Raw genomic sequence first — 24,670 nt, 5'->3', positions numbered from 1 at the left:
AAGGGTGGGTGTTTGAGGCAGGAGTTCTGTTGCGATCGACTAGAAATGTCCAGGTGCAGTTCTCCCTGTGGAATTTGCATGTACTGCCTGGGGTTCAAAAAATCAGAGAGCCGAGTACAGCTCAGAGGTTCGGCTTCCATTCAGCCCTGTTTTCCTCTTGTACTCTACTGAAAGGCATGAATATCACATAGCCGGCTTATGATTTAATTAAATTGCAATCCATTATTGTGTTTATAAGTGTGAATAATGTATAGTTTGTGTGAACCTAGGGGAGTGATATACCCCATTTAAGTGTGCAGGAGAAGCAAAAGACGACATCAAAGGTATCTTTTATTGTCAACTTCAGGCATGGAAGTTGACATAGAATAGGCAGGGAGTGGTGTATAAAGAGACAGCTGTGAAACACGACACATACAGGGTCTGTTTATGAAGCTGCTGTCCGAGTAGCAAAGAGGAATCCAGCAGGCCGGTGAATTCTGAGGCTCCTAACGAGCAGATGAGTTTCAGTGAAGCTGTGAAACATATGTGAGTGTTACCTCTTACGTTGCTCTGTGGGATATCTTCTATTTTTATTTGGTGATAATGGGGGGGGGGGGGTGAAGCCCCTTGTACTGGAACTCCATAGCAACAGTAATGTTGAGAGATGATCTCTGACTTCAGGTTAAGCAGGCCTTCGTCACTCATCTCGAAATTTCAATACTTATATCGTTTTATCAATTACTGTTGTTAGACACCAGCATTTTCAGTGTCTGATCTGAATTTGAGTTATTTTCCATTTTGCCTTTATCTCCAGCTTCTGGTATGTGACACACAAACAATGTTAGAGGTGATGCTGATAGCTGTTAGGTAACAGGTTGGCTGGGTTTGCACACCTAATTTCCATGGCTCAGCAATCCAACACAGCATAGGTTTTACAAGGTGGATGTTAAGCAGGGCAGAATGCAGGTATGTATGTACAGTAGGAATGTTGCTTTGGTGAATAATTAGGTATCAGTGTTAGATGTTAACTCTTATCCTAACCCTAACCCTAACCCCCCAAAAACCCCTAAGACCCTTACCTTAACCCTAACCCCTAAAACCTAACCCTAATCCTAAAACGGTGGAACTGCACATGCACAGAAAGGCTCGATAGCACGTCTCGATAGGTAGCTCAACTCGTCAGAACACCAGAAACATGCTCGTAATCCAAAGCACTCGTATAATTTTCCCATTAGAAATAATGGAAACTCAGATTATTTGTTCCACTACCCAAAAATATTCATATAAAAATGATTAATACAAAATATAAAGTAAAAATACATAAAACAAATTAACCTGCACTTTACCTTTGAAAAGAATCGTGGATGGTGTGAGGGAGACGAGAGAGAGGAGAAGAGGAAGGTTACTTTGTAGGACGACTTTTGCCATCGGCTCAGTTGTGATCACGTGACGCTATGCAGACAAAGCGTATACGTAATACTCGTATTGCAAGACCTCGCTCGTTTATCAAGTTAAAATTTATTCTAAAATTTTGCTCGTCTTGTAAAACACTCGCAAACCAAGTTACTCGTAATCCGAGGTTTGACTGTATATATATACATACACACATAAATATTTATTTATTTATTGCAGTTTCTACCCACTTACCCCCAACCCTGAGCAGGATAAGCATGTAGAAAATGGGTGGACGATGGATGGATGGATGGATGGTGCATATAACCTACTAATTCTCCTAGTTCTTGCCGGCAGTAGCATTACTGTTTTTTTCTGATCTACTTGAACACTTCACTAAACAAATTATTAGACCATTTGAACCAGTTGAACTTCTTGCCCAGTGCTGTGATTGTGAACAGCACAGGATGACCTGTACAGACAGTGGGCCACACGGTCAGAATGACCTCCACTTAGGCACATGTCATGTGTTCCCCACACTTATGAAATGGCCTCTTCTGATCTTTTCTCCTACATTTTTCCAGTATCACATTTTAGAAATATCTAGTTCACAGGACTTCCCATCATTGCAAAACACCCACATTAACATGCGAACAGCAGTTTAAGTGCCTCCTGCAATAGGTTGTCAAAGCTGAATCAGCCTCTTTGAATGCTTTGTCCATTCACAAAATACAGTATACCTGCAGCTATTCACTCCATTTCCATCTCACAAACCCCGCAAATTAAAATAGGCTTGAATTACCTTAGCCATCTTGCCAAAACAGTTATTATGAAGCACCAAACCCAGACAGCATATATAAACGGTGCTATGATTGGGTCAGAGGGTTAGGATCCTGCATCAGTGATCAGATCATCATTGGTTCAAGTACCAGTGTTTACAGTGTGATCTCAGGCAACTGTCTGATGCTGCTTTCTCAAAAAAAGCAAAGATGCACATTACCTTAGATAGAAAAAATCTATGAAATAAATAATGTAAAAAGCACATGACTGGTGAGGGGTGTCTCCCTGCCAATTAGATTATACAGCCTGTTTCATTATCTAAGTCATAAAACAGGACTGTAAGACCTGGCACCATTTATGCCACAGATTAAAGGAAAGCAAAGCTCACATTTAGCAGCAACCTTTGTCTAGTTTTACTTTGATCGAATACAGTATGTGTCCCTTTGGATATGATTGGTTATCAGGTGGGTATCATTGATACCTCATGCCTCCTTGCTCCAGGTCCTTCCACAGCCTGAAGGGATGCAGTTGCCGACCTGCTCCCTCCCTGCAGTGACGGGGGGGGGGGGCACATCCCATCCTGCCTCCAGCTTCACCTCAGTACCCAGTAAGGGGTTGGATGTTGAATGGTTTGCAGGCCTTTTTATGCTGAAAAAAATGTCTGTAGTTATTCAGGTTAGATAACTTGATTAAAATGTTGATAAACTGATTCAAACTTGAGAAACTATAAACTGCCATGCGAATTTCTTTCCCCCATGTTTTTAATCAGCGATCCCGGGATATGAGCAGCTTGAGGGAGCCATATGGTGTCATGGTGGGGGCCGGATCCCTGCTTTCCATCCCTGAGAACTCATAGAGCTGCTGGGCCACAATATGCAGCCCCCACCACAGGAGACAGGCCGCACGGTGGGCAGTCGGGAGACTCGGGAGATTTCCCAGTGGGTTGCTTAGTTGCTGTACCAGTCAGGAACAAAATTATTTGACAAGTTTAAAATTGATCCGGTCGGAAACAAAATAACTGTACAACCTTAAAAATCTATGACGCTTCAGATTGTTAACCAGCAAGTTTTCTCTCTCTCTCTCTCTCTCTCTCTCACATACTTACATACCCACACAAACACACAAAACAGACCATGACTGTTCTGCAGGAAAACTTGCAAATATACATTTCTCAAAGTTTATCAGTTCCCCCAGAACGATGACAATGGGCTGGTCTTGGGCATAAAACACCCAGATGGAAAACTGGTCCCACTCTCTGCATGCCCCCCCCCCCCCGCAACTGCCTACCAACTGGTTACCTCCGCTGTCAATCTTGCATTCAGTGACACTAACATGCAGGTTCCAAAGTTCTTCTTTATGCATTGAATACACAATCCATAGCTGCTTATCCAGTACAGGGTGACAGTGAGCCTCGAGCCTTTCCCAGGAAACACACAGCCAAGGCGGGAGACAGCCTGGATGGGAGCTCAGCATACTGAATAAAGAATATTCCATCCCCACCCCCACTCCACAAATTTTACAGGGAAATATCAGAATATCATTGCTTTTAAAAATAACATAGCACCCATGCCTAATGCTGGGGGGGGGGGGGGTAAAAATTCTTACTGGTGCATTTTATCACCAATGAACAGCAGAACAACAGATTTCTAGGACATTGTGCGTCTTTTGCAGGTGTCAGGGAGCTGCTGTTGGTTTAGGGGAAACTGCTGGAACTTCTGGGAGAGGAGGGGTGTCTGCACTGGAGTGCTGATGAATAATGCCTCTGCCGATCAGTTTTAATGAAATGAAACCGGTGATCATCCCATCATCTATCGGCAATTCCTGATCACAGTTAATAGCAACCTGTATATATTGTTCATCTATTAGTAAATTTCTGATTATAGTCACTAGCAATCTGTATATTATGCTCACAGTATATCCATCTGTAAATATTCCCCTTACTTTCTCCCTGCACATATCCCATTTAAGTGCACTTATAGCTTATACCTTATCCTGCACTTACTGCTTATTGCACTCCTGGTTAGACCTAAACTGCATTTCGTTGCCTTGTACTTGTACATGTGTAATGACAATAAAGTTGAATCTAATCTAATGTAATATAATCATATAACATGTTGGTATAGTTAAGGAAATCAGACAGCATTCCCCTTATTTATCACAATAGTGTTATTATTGTGCAGACAATTGCCAGCTTGTTTTTCTTAATATACAGCTCTGGAAAAAATTGAGACCACACTATATTTTTCAACATTTCTAAGACAGCAGCACACAAGAATAAGGTGAAGCAGGAGACACTGGGAACGACCAGAAACCAGCCAGGTAGAGGGCAGAAGCAACTTTCTAATGGAAGAGATGACTGTTAACTGTTAACAGTGCCTCATGAAAGGGAGAATGACATCAAGTGACCTTCAAAAAGAATGGGAAACATTAAGTTACATTTTTGCAAATTCCAGCCTGGCCCTTCACTGTTTCTCATTAATGAAGGGCTTCTTCCGTGCTTTTCTTCAGTCCTGCTTCTAGGAACCTGATACACACTGTCCTAGCAGTGCACTTCACACCTGCACTTAATGTTTCCCATTCCTGCTGAAGGTCACTTGATGTCATCCTCCCATTCATGAGGCGCATATATATATATATATATATATATATATATATATATATATATATATATATATATATCACAGGTGCATACCCATAAATTGAGAGATGATTGAAACTGAAAATTTTGCTGTCTCTTAATTTTTCCCAGATCTGTAGTTGTCTTAATATAACCATGATTATACTTACTAGGATTGCACAGTGTATGGAAATGTATGTACCAGTATCTGTAAACCAACCTCATTCTAAATTGAAAATGAAAAATTATTCTATAACCTATTTGCAGACAGCAGTTAAATAACTCTCATTTAAATTTAAATTTATGGACAATAAGGTAGGGTTCAACCAGCACTTTGTTCATTGAGATTCAATTTTTTCCCAAATACTTCCAAAAACAGCATAATGCATATAATCTGGCAACAAACTAGACACTTTACATTTCTGTAGCACTTCTTATTAGTGAGGTAAATTAAAGAATACATTGTAAAAGTATTAATTGTCTTCAGTGGAAGCACCGTATGCTTGTGTAGATATAACAACATCGTCCAATAACTGAAAGCAAACCAAAGAACATAATCACATATCAAGGGGTGGCTTTTACAGTTTTCACGCACAAAACCACCAACATTGATACAAATGCTGGTATTTTCCGACTTAACCTTGGCCGGCCATAATGCAAGCCTTATACATACAGGGGCAGACAGATCATCCCAACAGGCAGGAAAAATCCATTTAATCCCAAATTGAAATAAATGGGATGTGGTTAATTTGGCGAGAGCCTGCGTAGGTGGGCCGTGTACAGCGATTTGTGTGTCCACTGACAGACCTAGCAAACAAAAAAGGGTACAAAAAATATACATAAAAATAAAATTGGGGAAATTCATATATTGAGCCTCTCGGGTGGTCTGCCAACTCAGACAGGGAACCCAGGTCTGACCATTGCTACGCCACATAAGCCATCTGTGACAAGCAGGCCCAGAAAATTAAAAATAATTCGCACTGCGCTCTGTGAGCTATCTGGATCCCCCTCCCCACCAACACTCCTCAGTGCTCTCCTGCTCTCTCATGGAGCAGAAGGGAGCAGGTGGCTGGCATCATGCACGTCAGAGGAGATATCTGCTGCCCCTAACCTCCCCACGTCCTGTGTTTGGAGGGGGAAACCAGGAAGAGGAGACTATCCTGGAGCGATGGTGATCCACAATGTTATGCATGTGAGAAGCTTAAATTCAGAGTGGAACAAAAAAATGAGCTGCATTGCCGCTACAGCTGAGGTGTGATTCAGCAGCATGCACAGGATGTGCAGAAATGTTCACAAAATACACAGTGGCAGAACTTCCTGTCTAACCTCAGTCAAGGAGATACATTTATACTTGGCTTAGGTGTCCTTTGCTTCTCCCAATCCTCTGTCCAGCATCCAGGGACACCTCAGCTTTCAAGACAAGAAGGGTCTGGCCCAAAGAATATTTGGGAAACTACAGAACAAAAGAAGCCATTGGAGCTTATGGGGTGGTTGTGATTGGTTCAGCATTGCCCATTGAGCTAATTGGTCCCCTTCCCATAAATCCTCTTGCGATTGCACTCAGCCATGGCCAGTGCAGCAACTATGGTCACCAGCACGGTGATGGTGACGATCAACACAGTGGCAGTCTCTGCCATGCATGGCCGACTGTCTACTTCAGCCAAGGATGCCCCTGCCAGTGATCCGGGGGAGAAGCAGGTGATATTTCGGTAGTCGCTGACGTGCAGATGACGCACACGCAGCATCTTGCTGAAGATGCGGTGCAGATCGCAGTCACAGTTCCAGGGGTTGCCTGCCAGCTGTAGGTGGGTGTTGGGGGTATGCGGGTTGAGGAAAGTCTTGAATTTCAGATGCTCCAACTGGTTGCTCTCCAGACCTATGAGAGACAGGCTTTACAGGGAGTTGAATGTCTCTGTGTCAGTACAGGAGATGTTGTTGTGACCCAGCAGTAGATCTTCAAGACCCTGGAGCATGGTGAACATGCCCTCTTGGAGCACCGTCAGTTGGTTTGCCTGCAGACAGAGAAGGGGTACTGAAGAGTGTGTGGCTCCACCCTCACAATGTGGTTGTAGCTCAGGTCTAACTTTTCCAGACTTTCTATTTGCCCAAAGGTGGGAAGGTCCAGGGACTCTAGCATGCTGTGATCCAGAAGTAGGTCACGCAATGAAGACAGTCCCTGAGAGAAATCTGGGGGCAATCAGCATAGTTTGTTATGACTCAAGTCTAGCTTCTCCAGGAAAAAAAGAATGGACAATGCCGGGAACAGAATGGGAAGATAAAAGACTGAAGATGATGGATGGATGGATGGATGGATGGATAGATAGATAGATGAATCATCTATCTATCTATCTATCTATCTATCATATGTCTGCCCAGTCAGGTCAGTGCCTGAGAAAATGGTAGCAAATGTTGGTGCCATCACTCACCACAAAACATGGCACATGCTTACTTGTGACTGGAGGATCTGAATGCCGCTGTCAGACATCACCAGAATGCAGAGGGACCAGAGCCCAGAGAAGGAAGGACTTTGCAGTATTGTCATGCTGTTGCCGCCCAAGTCCAAGAGTCAGGTTCGAGGGGGGACACCGTGGGGCACATGAGTAAAGCAACAGCCGCAACAGTCCACCACGTCCGACGCGTCATAACACAGGCGGAGATGAGGGCATCTCTGAGCATCCAGCCTGAGCAACTACCAGGTCCATCAGGGGAAGAAGACTACGCATGACGGGAGAACCGGGATTTCCAGAGAATAACAACAAGGGATGATCATAAGATCCCCAGGTCTCCAAGTGGGACGGTGTCCACTGACATTCACCAGGGCAGACCTCTGAGAAGAGAGCTATTGTTTATTTGTTTGCTTAATTAATTAAGGATAACGCACATGAGTGGGATACCCAGAAATTAGCACTGATGTAGTCATCTGATCTTATTTAAAGTATAACAAAACATCCAATATCTGGCTCAGAACTATATGTCAGATAATACCAGATTAATAGGATTTTAGAAACCATAAAGAATTTTTTAGAAAACAGAAAGAATGAAAGTGCTGGATAGTTCGTATTATGTGACTGAAAACTCACAAGCCAGCTCTTTTTAATGGTTTTAAGTTTTCATATAGCTTTAAACAGTGCCGTGCAGAGACTTGGGGTTACTGGGGTTGGTCCCTTTCGGTAAATTTCGGCACTCAGAATATCTAAAGTGGGTCAATCGGCCCAACCCCGCCCCTTCCTGCACGTACCTTATTTTAAATAATTTAACGTGAAACACTTACATTATCTCGCTCTTAAACAAAAATTAAGGGCAGCAAAAAATATATACATTTCTGTCGTAAATTAACGTAATTTAGCTTACGGGTTGCCATACTAAACTGTTATAATTAGGATCAAACATATACATAACCTAGTTCTCAGGAGCAATCATAAAAATATCTTAAACACGAAATACATGAGCAACATTACCGTTCGTCGTTACCTTTGCTAATAAAACTTACTTTATATGGAATTGCTTAATAAAATTTCATGTCAAGAATACATTGTTCATGGTCGTCTCCAGGACCAGGCTCAACATCCAATATCTGTCATTATTTCTACCTCTCACCAGCTTAGATGCAACACGTAATGCGATCGTTACATCCAACTTTCACAATGTAAAGTTCAGCAAAAAAATCACCGAGGAACAGCATATATATAGAGAGGAATGTTACCTTGACCGCTCCATTGCAGGAAATTACCCTCTTCGTGGTTTGAAAGCGTATACCGGAACCTGTCTTAATTCTGCACTAATTTTCCCAGCTCACGCCAGTGTGATTAGATTTGGCAACCATGTAAGTATTCCCATTCCAAATGTCGTATAATTACCGAATTTGAATTGTATAACTGCCCCGTATGTCATCAAATTTAAAGCTCTTGCGAATTATCCTGGTGTTTTGCGCACCTGTCTGACACGATCAGCACGCAATTTTAAGACAATCGTATACAAAACAAACCGGGTATCACTGCGTAAAGTCTCTTCGTGTTAAAATGTTTATTCATTATAAAATATCCAGGCGGCCTTTGGTGCTCCCCTAACAACGATCTGAATATTCCGATTTAAAAACGGAAAATTGAAAAATACCCCCCCCCCCCCTTAAACACAGAGCACCGCTTTTCCCTAAAGGCGCCCATGGATACTGGGTGACAGATGCCAATCTCCAGTTCCCAGGACAGACAGCTGCCCTTCGAGGACTGCGAGATCCGTCTGTAATTCACCTGCCAATATTACTGCTTTCTTATGCACGTCAGACGTTGAACGGCTCCGACTAATCCAATGGGTTTAACTAGGCATAATAATTTCTGATCCACCCCCTAACTTTTCATATCTTACAGCACATGCATACAGCACAGCAGAAAGAGCGCTGCATTTAGGGTAACACTAATGAATTGGTTCAGAGGGGAAATGTCAGTTTAGGGACCAAACTCGAGTAACTTCATGTTTATGGGAAAACCAATCAGCAGAAGGTTGAATTATACGGCTGACGACGACGTGTTCAAGCAGGTGAATGTAGAGATTATGAATCAGTGTTGCAATTTATTTCATTCAAACTCAGTTTAAATACCAAGGATCATAAATCAAGCACAACCGGAATAAAGAGTATTTTTGCTTTCTCTTTATTCTGATGTCACTTTAAAAAATAAAAATAAAATATCGGGTAGGAAACGGTCCAGTCTTGTCCACATAGCTGGACTGACTGTACAGGTAGCTCATGTCGCTGAAACCTCAATGGCTGAGCCCAGATGAGGCAGAAAGCCCCAAACATAAATAGACTACAATTTTATGGAAGGAATCAGAATGTTCTCCAAACCAAACACACAGATCTGGCTGAGAATAATCCCGAACAAAGTCAAAACCATACGGTTAAACAAGGAAAACATGGGGGATTTACCTGCCTGTTGTAGCCCAATGGGCAGAATGCACAACATCCTAATTGGCTTAAAAAATGTACATAAGAAAAGTGTGGTCCCATTTTGTTAGGAGGTATTGTAGTGGCGAATAAGGGACCATTTTAACCAGATGGAGAAGGAAAAAATGTATCATCATAAGGTCAGTATTATTAAAACCATTTTGTTTCTCCAACTGCTGGTTCCCCTGGCTTCCAGAAAACCTCTTAGTGGGTTGAAGACCCTGTACAAGGCAGTACCAAAAAAGAACGGAGATGCGACCAAGGAGGTTACGCTAAGGACAAGAGAATCATTCTCGCTTGCACTCATGACAATCCAACAGAAGGGATTCTGAAAGTTCATCAAAAAGAATCTCAAAAGTGACAAAATTAAGCACTGAAATTACACAATGAAAAGAAAAAAAAAGGCCAGAGCTGTTTATCAAAAGGACTTCGAGAAAGTGGACAAACTGCAGAGGAAGCTAAAGATTTCACTGATATTCCCTCGATCTTCAACAAACTTGCAGGAGAAAAACTTGCCGTCGAAAGCTAACCCTCGTTTTCCTTTTAAAGTGTAATTTCAAGTGAAAGATACTTTATGTAATCATTTATTTCACTCTTCACCAGTGGTAAATGTTCTAAAAAATAACATTTTGTTTTTCCCAAAAAAAGCTTTTAAAATTACAGTATTACAGTCAGAATTTCTGTTACTTTTATTTTAGAAAATGTCCTTTTTCAAGTGTGGTATTTCAAGTCACATTTTGTTCAAAATACAGAAATTTTCGGAACATGGATAAGAACACATAGCTAACATTTCTGAATGGTCTTTCTTTTCTTTGAAGACTGGGCGGGGGAGAGAGCAGAGAACGGGCAGGAGGGTGGCGTTTAGGCCAGGGCAGGACAAACAAAGTTAGTTAAACGTTATGGTTGTTCTCTCTTTAAATTATCTTTTAAAATTCTAATTTGAGAATTTAACTTTATCTGTTTTTTTTTGTCTTTTTAATGTTTTCGGTCTTCAAGACCGCTGGCCATCCTTACGGCCCCAGGCAGAGACTGAGGAATGCCGGCCTTGTCTGGAAATGGGAGGGGGACTGGGGGGGGGACTGCCTTTGTCATCTTGCTTGGGTTGCCAGGTTGCTACACCAGCTCAGGATGATAAAGCGGAGTCCTTCTGTGTTTGCTGTGCTTGTGAACGCTGCACGGACTTCTGGCTTTCCACATCTCTAAAGTGTTTCTCAACCTAAGAGGACAAAAATATAAAAAGTTAACGTACAAAAAAAGTAAAGGTACAGGAAAGACATCAGAAGGTGCTTAGTGACAACTTTTACACCAAAGCTCTCAGCAATGCAAAGCCTATTCACAGGGAGCAATAACATTTTAGCTTGATGAATGCAGTAAGGTTTGTACACTACCTCAAGACCACTATATTGTGGACATTTTGGGGCAGGGCAGAAAGCCGTGATGGGGACACTCACTCATTCATTCTGTTCATCATTCCTAAGTTTTTGCTCTCCTGCCTTCAATAAACATACTCGGTCTCACAAGTAAAATGCCTGACCCCTCCATAACCCAACTACCACTGACTTTGTGCTTTGCCTCAGCACTGATCGTAAACCTATTACCTTTATTTTCAGTCTACTTTCAAGACCCACCACCCAGTAAACAAAAAAATAGAATAAAATAAAAAAGAAAAGCTCAATTCCTTCACACCCAAACATGAGCTTCTTTTTAATGTCACTCTAACAAGGACCTTGACCAGTGTGGATGCCCAAGGGCAACACATTCCCTGCTCTTTAACTCACCCAGCCAACCATCGTCTGCAACAACAAAGTGTGTGCATAGTGCAAAAGCATCAGTGTCGTATGTTAATGCGTAGGTGCAGCAGCGTCACCTGTACAGAGCTGCCAATTCTTAGCAAGGTACTTCACCACCCAAATGCAAGAGCCGGTGCGTGAGCCAGTCCTGGAACCCACAAAGTCGCAATACACCAAGCAAGAGGTTTAATGGGCTGAGCTAAAGCCCCATTTCCTTCAGCTGGTGACTTAGACTCACCGATGTTTAGCGAGTTCCACTAAACTAGCTACCTGTTCAATTACTAATCGTCGAACATTCATACATTTCTTAAGCCAGCATTTTCTGGAAGAGACTGAGAAAGCCACATTTGTCACATGTCAGGACTTTGATTGAAAAGCCCATATTTTGCATAATTGGACACAAGGCGACATTATTTGCCACGCAATTATATTTACCAACTACTAATTAACTTAAATTCAAAAACTTAAAGGATCGCAAACGTGTCTCATTGCAATGAAAGTCATCAGGCACTTACGATTTTGCGTACATGACTTAAAGCGCTTCCCTCTTTGCCTTTGCAGTTGTCGACCTGGTAAGGCGGTGAGATAACGACATCATCCATCACAATGATGTTCTTCTCCTGCCATTTACAGTCTTTGATGCTGGAACGAGGGGGGACAAAAAAAAAAAAGGGACAGTGGCATTTACACAGGTGTCCGAAAAAAATCAGCGTCCATGTGCTTTGACCGCCTGTATAGATCACTGCCAGTGAGTTAAGAACAGTAGCTAGATTTGGCGACCTTCAACTGAGAGCTAACATCAACGAAGCAGACTATAGTTTCCAATGAAGACTAAGACAAAAGGCAGCTGGAAACACTTACGTTTTATGTATAGTTTGGAAGAGCTGCTGACCCTCCAGAGAAACTCCAGCACTAATTGCATAAGCTTGGGACAATTTGTCTTCCTTCTCCATCCGTGCTCGATTTGCAAGCTGCAGAAATCAGATGAAAATTACTAAATTGCCCCTCTTTTACAGAACAGGTTGGTTACAAACCTGAGGAATGTCTTACCTTGCCAACATTCAATGATGCTAGGGGCGGGGGAGTTTCTGTCCGGTCACTTATTATTTCCACTTCCGAAACATAGGCTAGGTTAATCAGGACTACGTCGTAGAGGTTTGGCTTTCCGCTGGAAGAAGCACATTCTGGGAGGAGGAACAGGAGTCAAGGAGAAAGAGCAACAACAAAACTGCTTAGCTATTAGCTATATGGGGGGGGGGGGGGCAGGTTGAAAGCCAAGCACGCCGTTGAAATGACACTACAGGCAGGGGGCAGCATCCCACATACATACACACAGATACACAGCCAGCCACACTACTACAGCATCTAGAGAGTAATCAAACACACAGGGTAAACAGAGGCAGAAAATTAATGCATCAGCCCATCAAAAAAAAAACAACGTCCTATTCTATCATGAAAACTCTCAAAACAAATTTTCCCCTTTTAAATCATCCAGGTTGGCCACTCAGAGCCCTAGAAAAAGCTGGTTGATAAGGTGCTTAACTTTTGAAGGGCAATCAAGAAACAAAAGCTCTTCACTAGCCTACTCAAGGTAGAGGTCTTTTAGCACATCACATCTTTCGCACACAAACGCCATTAGTAGCATGCCAGATTGTAGCCAAGGAAACTTCAGAGATTAACGCTCTTCACGAAAGACGGCATAAAAAAAAAAAAATCAGCCAAATGGGTTCATCTTGGCAAGAAAAGGAGCCCATTTTAACTGCTAAACCCGATTTCGATATTACGCTACAAAAATAAGACACCGTATATAGCAACCATTTGGTCTTCAATCCAACTCTTAAGACAAGACACAATCCAACAAATCCAAACTGCCACTAAAATCATCCTATAAGACAATGCATAACAACAAGAGTAATAAAAGAGAAAAAACCCAAACTGTCCTTATACACTGAACGTATACTAAAGACATCCCGAAGACAGAAGGAAACAGTGGATTGGCAACTCCTCAGACCCCCTTAATCAAGTGCCTATGAGGAAACCAGCCGTACCCTGCAGTGAACATGATGATTCCGATTTCATATAGTGAGCAATTCTCTTGCAATTCCAGGAGTGGTCACCCAAAGGCCAGAAGTCAAGATCCGCACACCCAAAGGGAGAAACGTTTACCGAGAAAGCAGAAGGTGGTCACCAAGGCAAGGCCACTACCCACTTAGTGCTGTAATTCGTCCTCCTCCTCTCATTATGAGCACCACACCTTTAGTGTAAATAGTCAAATTTCCAGCATTGCTGACTGAAAGCAGAGAAGATGGGCTGCCCAGTTAGCAGGGCGGGGCATGAACGAGCCACAGCAGAGCATCCAGAGGGTCTGACCTGCCAAGCAGCAGAAACCAAGCCAGCAGCACCAGACATGAAGATGCTGAGCCCATTCCAATGTCGCATCAATAAAGCATAAAGGATCAAAATGTGGATAAATGTTCCTCAGATAGTTTACTTTATATAAATTCAACAACATTTTAAGCAGTCCAACCTGCCAATAGGCCCCTCCCAAAAACACAAACATAAGGACTAAATCACTCTTTTCTATGGGGTGGGCACACCATCTTCATGTGCACACAAGGCAGCAGGCAAATAAAAGTTTCATATGCTGCCCCCCCCCCCCCCCATTTTAATCAGCACTAAAATTAATAAGAGTATACCTACAGTTCATCTACTGACAAATATAAATAAAGACACCCATGAAAAGTGATTTTTCCTTTAGCAAGACGGATAAGGTTTCTTATATACTGCAGCATGCAAACAAAGCAGTCTCATACTTTGCAACGAATGGGCAAAATACCACCACAGAGAAATGCATGAAAATGCCCATACAACACAAAAACGAATCCATGAATGAGGAACCTGCTTTCCTCAACTACACATACTATATATATATATATATATATACACACACACATACTAGCCCGACCGTTCTAACTGTACACTTTCATTTTCTTATTTGACTTTAAAGCTAAATTTCTAGGCTTTACATATACCTCATGCCATTGATGCCGATCAGACAACTAACGTTAGAATGACAGGCTGCGATACTCCAACACGGGGGGAGTGGGCTGCAAAGACACGGCTCGCCTAAATCGCTGGGTTTGACGGGGCTGATGCCGGGATTCCTGCGCAGTCTCGTCCGCTAGGTCACACTGCAACGCCGAGCGACACCCAGCAACACAAGGCGTCGCACAGCGCCAACGGCAAAACCGGCTTGTAATTTAGCCGACACAGATTAGCTGAACCGCACTTAGCAATAACCGTAAATATACAGTCAGTTACTTCTATGCGGCCTTCAGTGGTATATACTAATACACACACGCTAACTATCCAGTTTCAAGGTTAACACAGGCAAACGAATGTCTCTGATTATACATAGAAATGATGCAGCTATCGCCTCTCCCAGCTATTTAGGAACACACTACACTAATTAGTTATAGGACTGCAGCGGCAGCAGGTAAGAACTTTGAATCCTTCCCACAACAGCTGAACTAAAACCGCAACCCACCAAGAATTACGATCAAACTGAGCTTCCTCTTTGGACCCTGTATGTGAAGCATGACCATACTGCCGGTAAAGGCCATGTGACAGATACCACCTATTTCATTAAGAGCCTTGCCGGCTTGCTACGAGGCCACCGCTGCTGACAAAACACCAGCGGATAGGCTCCTTATGCGCTAGGAAGTGCGTTTCTGTGCTAACGTCAGTCTGTGGAGCCTTACAAACATACAAAATAACCACAAACACGTAAAATAACCACAAACACCAGCACCTAGCTAGGTATGAGTAGTCAGCCATGATGCCCCTTTGAGTTGCCAAATAGCGATCCGCAGCGGGACTGACCACAATGCTTGTTTCATCGCAACACACAGCATTGACAGACACAGCTCCGAAGCTCGTCTCCCGGACCCAGCGACATCAAGTCACCGTAAAAGGACACTTTCCTTCGCCAGCAGTAGGCCAAAATAGAGTTAGCGAACGAAATCTACAAGGACGCACATCGGCACCTTGGTAGCTAGTATCCTAACTACGCCTGCGCGGATCACTATTTGGCAAGCTTTGGCCGGTTACCCCGCAGGCCCCTCGTACCCGAAAAAAGACCAACGAGACAGCGTCAAACTAGATCGTAAAAAGGATACTCAAAGTCAACATCTTGGACTGATAGTCAAAGGCCACGACCTCCCCTTGCAAGCGCTGCCCTAAGCAGGTGAGACAGGAGACTTGGCTCCCAACGCTGAAATACTCCCCCGGTCCAGGAGCCGCCATTTTCTCCGCCAGGAAACCGGAGCGCCAGCTTTACGTAAACTTACGCGCCGACGTCACTGGGACGCGAATGGGGCGTGTCTGTGACATACGAACGCGTATTCTCATTGGTTGTAAGACTTAAACCGTTACTTCGGGCTTGGTTGGTAAGCGAGGCAGACGCTTTATTTCTGAATGAACCGAGCGCTTCACTGCTCCAGTGGACCGTGCTTCCAGACATGCTGGCTAGGCAGCAACACCGTAATTGAAAAGAAATTCGGAGTTAGTTTGCCTAATAGGATATTTTCGTTATTATTTAAAGTTGAATGCCTTTGTTTAGCATTGGCATCAAAAATATTTGTACCAGTTTCATGCATTTTCTTTTGCAACAGAAAAAGAATAAAGGCATTTCACTCAGTTATAAAATTTGTAATAATTCAAAATATAAAGTGAGTCACTGATGGAGAGCAAGTCCAATTTTCTTATTACAGCTCTGGTAATATTCTTGCTTTTCCACGTGACTTATTTTTGACAATAAATATTGCATGTAATTTTCCAAGCAACTAAACAACTCGCATTATTAATTGTGCAACAAGCTACGGGGCATACTGTGATCTCAAGCAAACCTAATGGACTTGCTGCTTTCAAGGTTGGATGCCTTCATAGTGACTGGGCCATTGAGTATTCTAAAAATCTCTAACCTTTCACTTTTGCTGTTTAACGTTTTGTACGTGTGCCAGTGTGTGGTAGTCTCATAGTTGTGAAATTGTATTATTACCTAGTATATTCATCTATCTACATCAGGTCCCAACTATTTTTCTCCTACAGCCAAACTTCATCAGCAACACAAAGCCAAAGTACACTGTCCACTAGGATGGGGAAGATTAAATGTGCTGAATGAGGGATTGGGAACCCCTGGTCCCCCTCATATCGCACACAGGGTGCAAACCATGACATGATGATAAGAAAGCATTTAAAGATTTAATAGATTCAACATTAGAAAAGAATGTGTCTATCATATGATATATGGTCAGTGTTGGGGAAGTTACTAACAAAAGTACTCCATTAAAGATAGAGCTGGAAAGTTCAGGTCCAGAAAGCAGAAATCCAGACCAAGGTTTTGTTTCAACCAACCATTTGTATATAAAAAGTCATAGTCACAGAGTACTCAACTGGTTGGTTTAAACAAAACTTTGGTTTCTACTTTCTGGACCTGAACTTTCCACCTCTGCCTGTAATGGATTACTTATGTGAGTAACTTCCCCAACACAGCATATAATGCATACCTTAGTGGCACAGTGGGTGACACTTTAGTGTGACACTTCTAGGTTTCAGCATGCTGTTTGTGTGTGTCTGCATGTGGTTTGTGTGTGTCTGCGTGTGGTTTGTGTGTGTCTGCGTGCGGTTTCTGTGTCTCTGCGTGCGGTTTCTGTGTGTCTGCGTGCAGTTTGTATGTCCTCCCCATGTTTACACAAGTTCCTTGAGGTATCCCATATGTTTTCCCATAGTCTAGTATGTGTGATTCTGTGCGCTGTGATCAAATAGAATACTCTCCAGTGTAATCCCTTTGTGCCCTCGTGCTTGCTGATATTTCAGGTACCAGGGTTATTGTGACTATGTACTGAATAAATGGACAATCACAAACAATGTACTTGCACTTATTCTATTAAAGTAGCATGAGGTGTATGGCAATAATTTTATGAACTTTACATTGTTCCCTACATATGAAAGACATGGAACTTAAGACTGAGAATTCCAATCAATCATGTCTAATCTTATTTTCAACTTTGGAAAACCTACTGCATTTTACGTTCATTTATAGCATCTTAGGACATTCTTTGTGGCAATTCCTTTCATCACATTTATCCATCTATTTTCGAAAACCACTTATCCAGTTACAGTCATGCTGACCTGGAGCTGCACCCAAGGTAGGATGCCAATTTACTTTAGGTCACTGCCGCACAGATACATTCACACTACAAATAATTCATAGTCTCCAAGGCTGAATAGCATGTGCATGAAAGGTGTGAGCACCGTCATGAACGTGGGGAGGACACACACTCCAATTATACAGAGGTGAGAATCGAATCAAAGCCAAGTGTGAGGTGATGGGGGACTACCCGCTGAGTCATTATGCCGCCCTTCTTGACATTAATAAAAAATGTACTCACATTAGATGGGATTGGTATCAAATGTTGGTTTCTTAAAATAAATTATTGAGGCTGTCCCGGGCAGAGGTTATTTTCCCTACGATAAACAGCGGATGCAAATTATATAAATATCACAAAACCGCGCTACATTCGCGTTTTCATCCCCGAGCGATCAAATGTAGCGTAATTTAAATACACTTGTTATTGCTATTCTAAGAGCACTTTTTGATTTTGACATTAACAATATAAGCCTAGTCTGCTGGCTGTAGTTACAAGATGTTTTTCGCCGTGACTTATATTCGTGATCACTGTATTCCCCGTCTTCCGATGCTAGTGTTCCCATTTCAGCTTGGTAAAGTGGCACCAGGAGTCCACGCAGCAAAAAGCGGCTAAGTAGAATTTAAGTTCTGTCACTTTGTTAAGTTTGTCCCTCTTCGCTTGCTGTTACCATAAAGGGAAACGCAGTGCCCTGGCTAAACATAGATGAAATTAATCTAGGCATTCTGGGCTGTGATTGAAATAAGACAAAGTGAAAGCCGAGAAAATATCATCTTTATTTTGCTGCGTGAGTTGTGTTGTTTTTCACCTTGCCGGATCTGTGGTTTGTGCGCAATCAAAAGAGAAAAGCACTGTTTTGCTTCCGTGTACATCACCTTTTAGGTAGGCAACGGGCAGGTAACACGATCCTACTCTCTTCTAAGCCTACACGCAGTTAAGGCAGAAGCGTCTCGTCTCAGTATTGCCGATAGCCACTTTGTATGAGTTTTTAACAAAATAAAAGTTATTTTAAAAAGTAGTTATCGAAATGAGTAGGCATCCACAGACCGGGCAGATTATCAGCTGTGGCACATACTCGCAGGGTATCTATATGAGTCATGACGGCAGTTTGATGTTTGCGCTTGTGCGGGCAAAAAACTGCTTCTTGGGAACCTTATGTATTAACGCACGTATCTGATGCACACATAATCTATTATTTTGTTCCCCCGCCCCGTATCGCTCTGTTGTTGTGTAATTGACTGTTTATGACCATCACTCATTATGGTATTAATATGTGTATTGTGAAGAAATATTTACGGGTCTCCCAAGCAGCTCTTGATACAAGTTCAACAACCTTCAGCAGGTGTCCCGGAAGAGCGCCCCCTGCGGTTCTTTTTGCATGTCAGCTTGGGCCTGTCGCTAAGCGACCTTCTTGTGCACGCAGGCTGTTTTACGGAGTGCGTAAAACCCTCGCCTCCAAATAAATGTGCACTAATTAGTTTAAATAATGTTTAATAAATGTCCTTTTAATAAATGTCTAGTAACGCTGCTGACCTTTAATCTGTAATACAATGCTTCCGCTCGCAGAAATGTTTCTGGAGTCATCACATTGTCCAAATAAAGTGAATAGATGATTCGGCAGCTTTAGTAGGGTATAAACAACGAGCATACTAAAGACTTAAAGTCAATGGTATATGCTGCTGTTGTAGCTTATATTAATGAGAGCCTTATGAATTCTTCCATGTCCTAAAGGCCCATGTTGCACTGCATTCTAAAATTATTATAATTATAATAATAATGAGTTCAATATAAACATATGAATCTGCCATGCAAAGTAAAAGCAATAAGGAAGTAACAAAGGGCAAGCCAAAGTAACCTTTTATTGATCTTTGAAAATGTTTTACTTTTGATTTACACTACTTATTTTCCAAGTTGATCACTGGCCTCGACTGGACTTCTGTGGTCTGTCCCTGGCTGGTTACTTTGGCATCATTGCTGGCTTTTGTAGGGAAGTTGCAGCCTGCCGCGCTAACAGTCCACTGCGCTAACAGTCCACCGCCGGCCTTCCGGGATGCAGTCAGTACACACCCAGGGCATCTGGATGGCCGAGGCCCTTCAGAAGACGCTGGCCGACTACGAAGACGTGTGGCTGTTTGTCACGCACATGGGTGACCCGAAAGCTGCCTTCCTCCTCTGCTTCCCCGTGACCTACTACCTCAGCCGGCGGACTGGCGTGGCTGTTCTCTGGGTAGCAGCCATCTCGGAATGGCTGAACCTCATGTTTAAATGGTACGAGAGACTCCCGCCTCCTGATACCGCCTGATTACTGGCAGAATGAGGCTGGAGAGAGAAAATCAGCTGCAGTACAGTGATATAATTCCGCTTGACGCATGTGTTTGATGTACGTTAGCTCTTCTTCATATTAGAATGATCTTTTTGTTGTCAGTTATTCTGCTTAATGCTTTTATATTTTACAAGAAAATGATCAAATGAGCTGCATTGATGGCCTATATCAGGGTTATTCAAATCACGGTCCTCAAGGGCCGAGCCCTGCTGATTTTCCAGCCTTCCTTCACCTGTGAACCAGGTGTGAAGCCTCTGACCAATCAGAATCAGTAATTATTAAACTAACTACCTGGGAGAACTGAAAGTAAGGGCTGGATTTGGAATCGAGGGCCTGAGTTGAATAGCCCTGGCCTATATCTTTGCGCAGGTGCTTTTGCATTTTGCTGAGCGTGTTGTTTATTTATGTCTAATAATAGGGTGCTGTTTGGGGAGAGACCTTTTTGGTGGATAGGGGAATCCCGTCTGTTTGGGAAGAACCCCCCCCAGGTGCGGCAGTTCTCTACCACCTGTGAAACGGGGCCAGGTGGGTGAAGCTGAGTTCGGGTTAAACGGGACACAAACCGGACACTGGTATGGCATCTCAGCGCCGCTGATTGTCAGCTCCCGCTGTAGCGAGAGGGGCCAGCGTGTGTTTGTCTCTCCACACAGGCAGCCCGTCTGGTCACGCCATGGTGACGTCCGCCGTATGCTGGGTCATGGCCTCCACTCTTGCCTCCTTCCTGTACCTGCACACACGTAGGTCTGTTTCCAGGCCTCTGTTACGCCAGTTCACAAATGCCTTTCTCCCCTAAAAACTCATCTAATGAATTATTGTTAGCTGAAAAACACGTCTCCTAGACTTTAGGACCCATAGACCGTTCATGTTACAGTCAGTACAGAAAAGGTTTCCACGTGTTAAAGGTGAAGGAACATGGTGGCTGCCTGTGTATCTTCTGCTCGTTGTAGATGCTCACTGCGTGTCTCCATCCTAGCGTCCTGCTGAGGGCTGCCCCCTACCTGCTGTACGTGGTGGTGCTGGTGGCCGTCGGCATCTCCAGGGTCTTCACCCTGGCTCATTTCCCTCATCAGGTCATCGCTGGGAGCCTGACAGGTCACTGCTCTGTCTCCTCTGAACACTGACGTATCACGTCCAACGGGCAGACAGAGAACCCCAGCAAAGTTTAGTTACATCTGGAGTTTGGAAACATTTCCTTTCTGTAGCCCAGAGCTGGCCAGTCTTATCCACAAAGGGCCGCTGTGTGTGCAGGTTTTTGGGATAACCTGTAGGCCAGATGTTTAAACCCAGGTGTGAGGACTCTACAGCCTATCAGTCCTCTAATTAGTAATCTAATTAAAACCCACATACACAGTGACCCTTTCTGGGTAAGATTGGGCACCCCTGCTGTAGACGAGCAGAAACACAAGCAGGATACTAATATTGACGTCAAGTGTCTTGTCAGCGGGGGCTTATGACAACCCTCTGCAATGTGTGTGAATTATTATGGATGGTGTATGGCTGCCACATGCCTTAGAGGTGGGTATTTCCATATGAGTGTTGCTGTCCCCTCATTTAATGACAGGCATCACGATAGGAGTGTTCCTGAACCGCGTGGTCCCGGAAGGGCGCCCCCTGCGGTTCTTCTTTCATGTCAGCATGGGTCTGCTGCTGGGTTCCCTGCTTCTGTACACAGGGCTGGAGTACTTTGGCATCAACCTGTCCTGGTGAGTCCCACCTAAACAGGCACGGGGGGGGGGTTTGCGGAGTCGGGGCTGTAACACTGTGTTTGGGTGCCTTGTCCTCTTACACGTTTGCCTGAGCAGGTGAAGCACGCCGCCTTGTCAGCCTGTCTTCATCTTCATGTTTTCATTGCTGGTGCTAAAAGGTCACGTGAAGTTAGAGGAACACAAACAGATACCAGGGAGTTCAGACTGATCAACTCCAAGGGTCAATACAGCTCAGGGCTAATTTTATAAATGTAAAACTATGCAATAGAACTGACATAACATTAATGGTGTTTGGGATTTACTAAAGTAAATAATCACAGGACATTTGTGGATTTTAAGCATTTCTTACAATCCAGGCTGAGAATAATATGGGCTAAAATCATGTTGGTCATTAGCGGTAAAATACACCCTCAGTTCTTAGTTAAAGGCCTGTATTTATTGGCAGATTACTCATAGCTGAAACCTTACAGAGTCACAAAATGAGACTTATTTTCTAAAACAATACTTTTCATACTAGGTTAAGGACTGTCAAGGTTAGAGCGGGAAGTAAGATTTTTTTTTCCCATTTGCCGTCCTGTGCCATGATGCGTATTATGTAGTTATGCAAAGTCATGGATGTAGTTTGACTCATTTTGATTTTTGAAGAGCCAACAGGGTAGCATTGTCGTATTCAGGAAGCGTGTTTGCCTTGTATTGCCAGCAGTTGGCAGGTTCGCTCCTCCTCATTGACACTTGAGATATAGGTGTTAGTTGTTAAATTCACACAACACTGGGTTCGAAGCTGCATGCTAAGAGGTGGGTGGCAGCCACAATGCTGGCCCTCAGGTGTACATGTCAGATTGAATATACAGGCATTTCTAGCATTATCTTTGCTTCCAAAACATGAATTAGCTCATATGCAGTTGATTATAAGGGGAAAAGACATTCGTATGATGCAATATTCTGTTGGGTTACACGCAGTTTGCTCGCAAACATGCTTACGTTTTATACAGCAGAGTAACACACCTGAAGGTGCCGGCCGGTGGAGGAACACAGTCGATACTCCACTAGCTTAATTAGCTTTGTTGTGCTGCTTTTTAGGGGTGTGACAAACAGCTGATCTAAATTGGAAATCTAGTCCAAGTGTCTGCGATATGGACGCATCGATTCACAACAGAGTTCAGTTTGAATTTAGAAGGAATTCAGCCAGAAACCAATACGGCCGTCACAAATCCATGGAGATGTGCTTTCTCCGTCCACCCAGAGCTTTCCTTAAAAGGCTGACAGGTCATTTGTAACAGTGCAGGACAGTTTTCTGTTATTTTCAAGCCTCCTGATCTTGTGTGCCTAGACTGAATAGATCTCCTGTGTTTACTTCTTCCCAGCATGGATAACGCTGTACACAAAACTACGTTTTTTATGCCAAATGGGTTTTACACCCACTTTTAACTTATTTATATGTTCTGCAGGCTGTTGTAGTGGGATTTGTTTAGGCAGATCTATTGAATTAGTAGTATGTATAAGAATGAGAGCTGGAGTTATGCACAACAGCTTAGCTTTGATGGGATAATGGTTCACATGTTTGGCATATTAGAGTGTGTCCCCAAGTAGGGAAGTGATGCTGTGAAAATGACTAAAATCATAATTATATTCATGTGATTAATAGTTCATACCATTTCCATTTTTGTGACCTACTCATCTACCTACAGTAGACTCAGTGACGGGTAATTCAGAGGCGTCATGTTGGCAGTCCCTGGTAGAGTGAGAGAGCCTTTCGATTTTGTGTTGTCGATAAATTTATTCATAAATTCATCATCATTTCGTCACGGTCTTGAACTTTGCCGTTAACTTTTTTTTTTTTCTCTCTCAAGTGAATGAAAACACTTTTTCTGAGAGGCAGAAGGCTTAAGCACTGCTTCAGGTGGGCTTGTGGTAACCCTCCGGAGTACAAGTAGGGAAGTTTTTTTAGGTTGCTGGGAAAACCCGTTGGACCCTTGAGTTGTGTACGCATTTTGGACTGCTTCATTTAAACGGCCAGCTAAATGTAACCCAGTTATTCATAGTCATAAAGATCACGATTCAATCCAAGGTGCTGCAGAGGGAGCCGCACTTACGGTGCCCTCTGCTGGCACTGTGAAATCATGCCAGTTTCGTGTTCCTTTGCAGGTCCATTGCGCTAGCTATGAAATGGTGCTCGCACCTTGCTTGGATCCGCTTGGACACGGCCCCGTTCTCGTCCCTGACCCGGGACTGTGGTAGCATGCTGGGCCTCGGACTGGCTCAGTACTGGAAGCCCGGCGGGTGGAGCCTCCCCTGGACACCGCGAGCGCTCTGCGTCGCCCTATCTTCCATGGCCCTCTACCACATGAACAGAGTCGCCCTGCCTACATCACCTCCCCTGCTCTTCTATAGCCTCATCTTCATCAGATTCACCCTGGTGCCCCAGGTAGTCATGGTCTTCGTGCCTGGCCTGGTCCACCATCTAACTGCTAAGAAGAAGAAGGACTAACTGTGTTTAGGCAGAATGGGATGGACATTATTGAGAAGATGTGCTGCAAGGCAGGGAACGGACACTGTGCCTAAGGAGAAAGCCGTCCTGAGCTGGACTCGGGGTTTGTCGGGAATCATGCATAGGGCATTGCAAATGATCGCTGATATCTGCTTGGCCATTTTGTTCACCTGCTACTACTTAGGGCATTGTCAGACATTTCTCTCCTTCAGTTAACCATTCAACACTCCTGCCTCATCGAGATGTAAAGCCAAACAGGCCATCCTCGGGTGGGAGTGCTGTTCTCTATGAAATTCTTTTCTTGTTGTCCGTATTACTGCCTTTGCTTCCCCACTGCTTTGAGGCTCAATATTAAAGCTGGACGTTGTGTCTTTTATCCATTCTGACTCACGGGGGGGGGGGGGGGGGCTTTTCTAACCATATGAGCGTTTACAATCACAGGAGCCT

The 24,670-nt window shown here is 43.4% G+C and overlaps 3 protein-coding genes across 9 annotated transcripts; 1 reads left to right on the top strand and 2 right to left on the bottom strand.

Moving 5' to 3' along the window:
• Positions 1-4,887: 4,887 nt before the first annotated feature.
• On the bottom strand, positions 4,888-7,204 carry LOC111848667 (podocan). The gene is given in 3 exon segments (XM_072712788.1): positions 4,888-6,809; positions 6,812-7,051; positions 7,195-7,204. Coding segments are annotated over 3 exon segments (771 nt in total). The 3' UTR covers positions 4,888-6,288.
• Positions 7,205-10,275: 3,071 nt separating this feature from the next.
• lsm12b (LSM12 homolog b) lies at positions 10,276-15,851 on the bottom strand. Of its 2 annotated transcripts, XM_072712431.1 has the most exons (6): positions 15,676-15,851; positions 12,548-12,681; positions 12,359-12,468; positions 12,013-12,139; positions 11,575-11,645; positions 10,276-10,923 (listed from the first exon to the last, which is right to left on the bottom strand). In XM_072712431.1, the coding sequence occupies exons 1-5, from the start codon at positions 15,800-15,802 to the stop codon at positions 11,595-11,597; spliced, it is 549 nt and encodes a 182-aa protein (XP_072568532.1). In that variant the 5' UTR covers positions 15,803-15,851; the 3' UTR covers positions 10,276-10,923; positions 11,575-11,594. The 2 variants fall into 2 exon arrangements, with proteins under 2 accessions (XP_072568532.1, XP_023676640.1); XM_023820872.2 differs by lacking the exon at positions 11,575-11,645 and having other exon boundaries at positions 15,676-15,849.
• A 1,922-nt stretch (positions 15,852-17,773) lies between these two features.
• On the top strand, positions 17,774-24,599 carry g6pc3 (glucose-6-phosphatase catalytic subunit 3). 6 transcript variants are annotated; one of them, XM_023820835.2, is made up of 7 exons: positions 17,774-17,854; positions 19,694-19,974; positions 20,448-20,554; positions 20,680-20,770; positions 21,003-21,121; positions 21,591-21,732; positions 23,881-24,599. In XM_023820835.2, the coding sequence occupies exons 2-7, from the start codon at positions 19,757-19,759 to the stop codon at positions 24,221-24,223; spliced, it is 1,020 nt and encodes a 339-aa protein (XP_023676603.1). In that variant the 5' UTR covers positions 17,774-17,854; positions 19,694-19,756; the 3' UTR covers positions 24,224-24,599. The 6 variants fall into 6 exon arrangements, with proteins under 6 accessions (XP_023676603.1, XP_023676604.1, XP_023676602.1 ...); XM_023820836.2 differs by lacking the exon at positions 17,774-17,854 and adding an exon at positions 18,093-18,493 and having other exon boundaries at positions 19,737-19,974; XM_023820834.2 differs by lacking the exon at positions 17,774-17,854 and adding an exon at positions 18,093-18,588 and having other exon boundaries at positions 19,737-19,974.
• Positions 24,600-24,670: the final 71 nt, after the last annotated feature.

Source organism: Paramormyrops kingsleyae, chromosome 5, assembly GCF_048594095.1.
Source record: "Paramormyrops kingsleyae isolate MSU_618 chromosome 5, PKINGS_0.4, whole genome shotgun sequence".
Taxonomy (NCBI): domain Eukaryota; kingdom Metazoa; phylum Chordata; class Actinopteri; order Osteoglossiformes; family Mormyridae; genus Paramormyrops; species Paramormyrops kingsleyae.
The sequence above is the reverse complement of the archived record's forward strand: the minus strand, read 5'-3'. Positions and strand labels throughout refer to the sequence as shown.

Excerpts from the sequence above, each read along its gene's own strand:
- lsm12b (XM_023820872.2), bottom strand. The coding sequence starts at position 15,802 with ATGGCGGCTCCTGGACCGGGGGAGTATTTCAGCGTTGGGAGCCAAGTC. Across the intron at positions 12,682-15,675 it reads GTCCAAGATGTTGACTTTGA|AATGTGCTTCTTCCAGCGGA; the intron begins GTATCCTTTTTA and ends TCCTCCTCCCAG. Across the intron at positions 12,140-12,358 it reads TTCCAAACTATACATAAAAC|CATCAAAGACTGTAAATGGC; the intron begins GTAAGTGTTTCC and ends CCCTCGTTCCAG.
- g6pc3 (XM_023820835.2), top strand. The coding sequence starts at position 19,757 with ATGCAGTCAGTACACACCCAGGGCATCTGGATGGCCGAGGCCCTTCAG. Across the intron at positions 19,975-20,447 it reads CTGAACCTCATGTTTAAATG|GGTGCTGTTTGGGGAGAGAC; the intron begins GTACGAGAGACT and ends GTCTAATAATAG. Across the intron at positions 20,771-21,002 it reads CTGTACCTGCACACACGTAG|CGTCCTGCTGAGGGCTGCCC; the intron begins GTCTGTTTCCAG and ends TCTCCATCCTAG.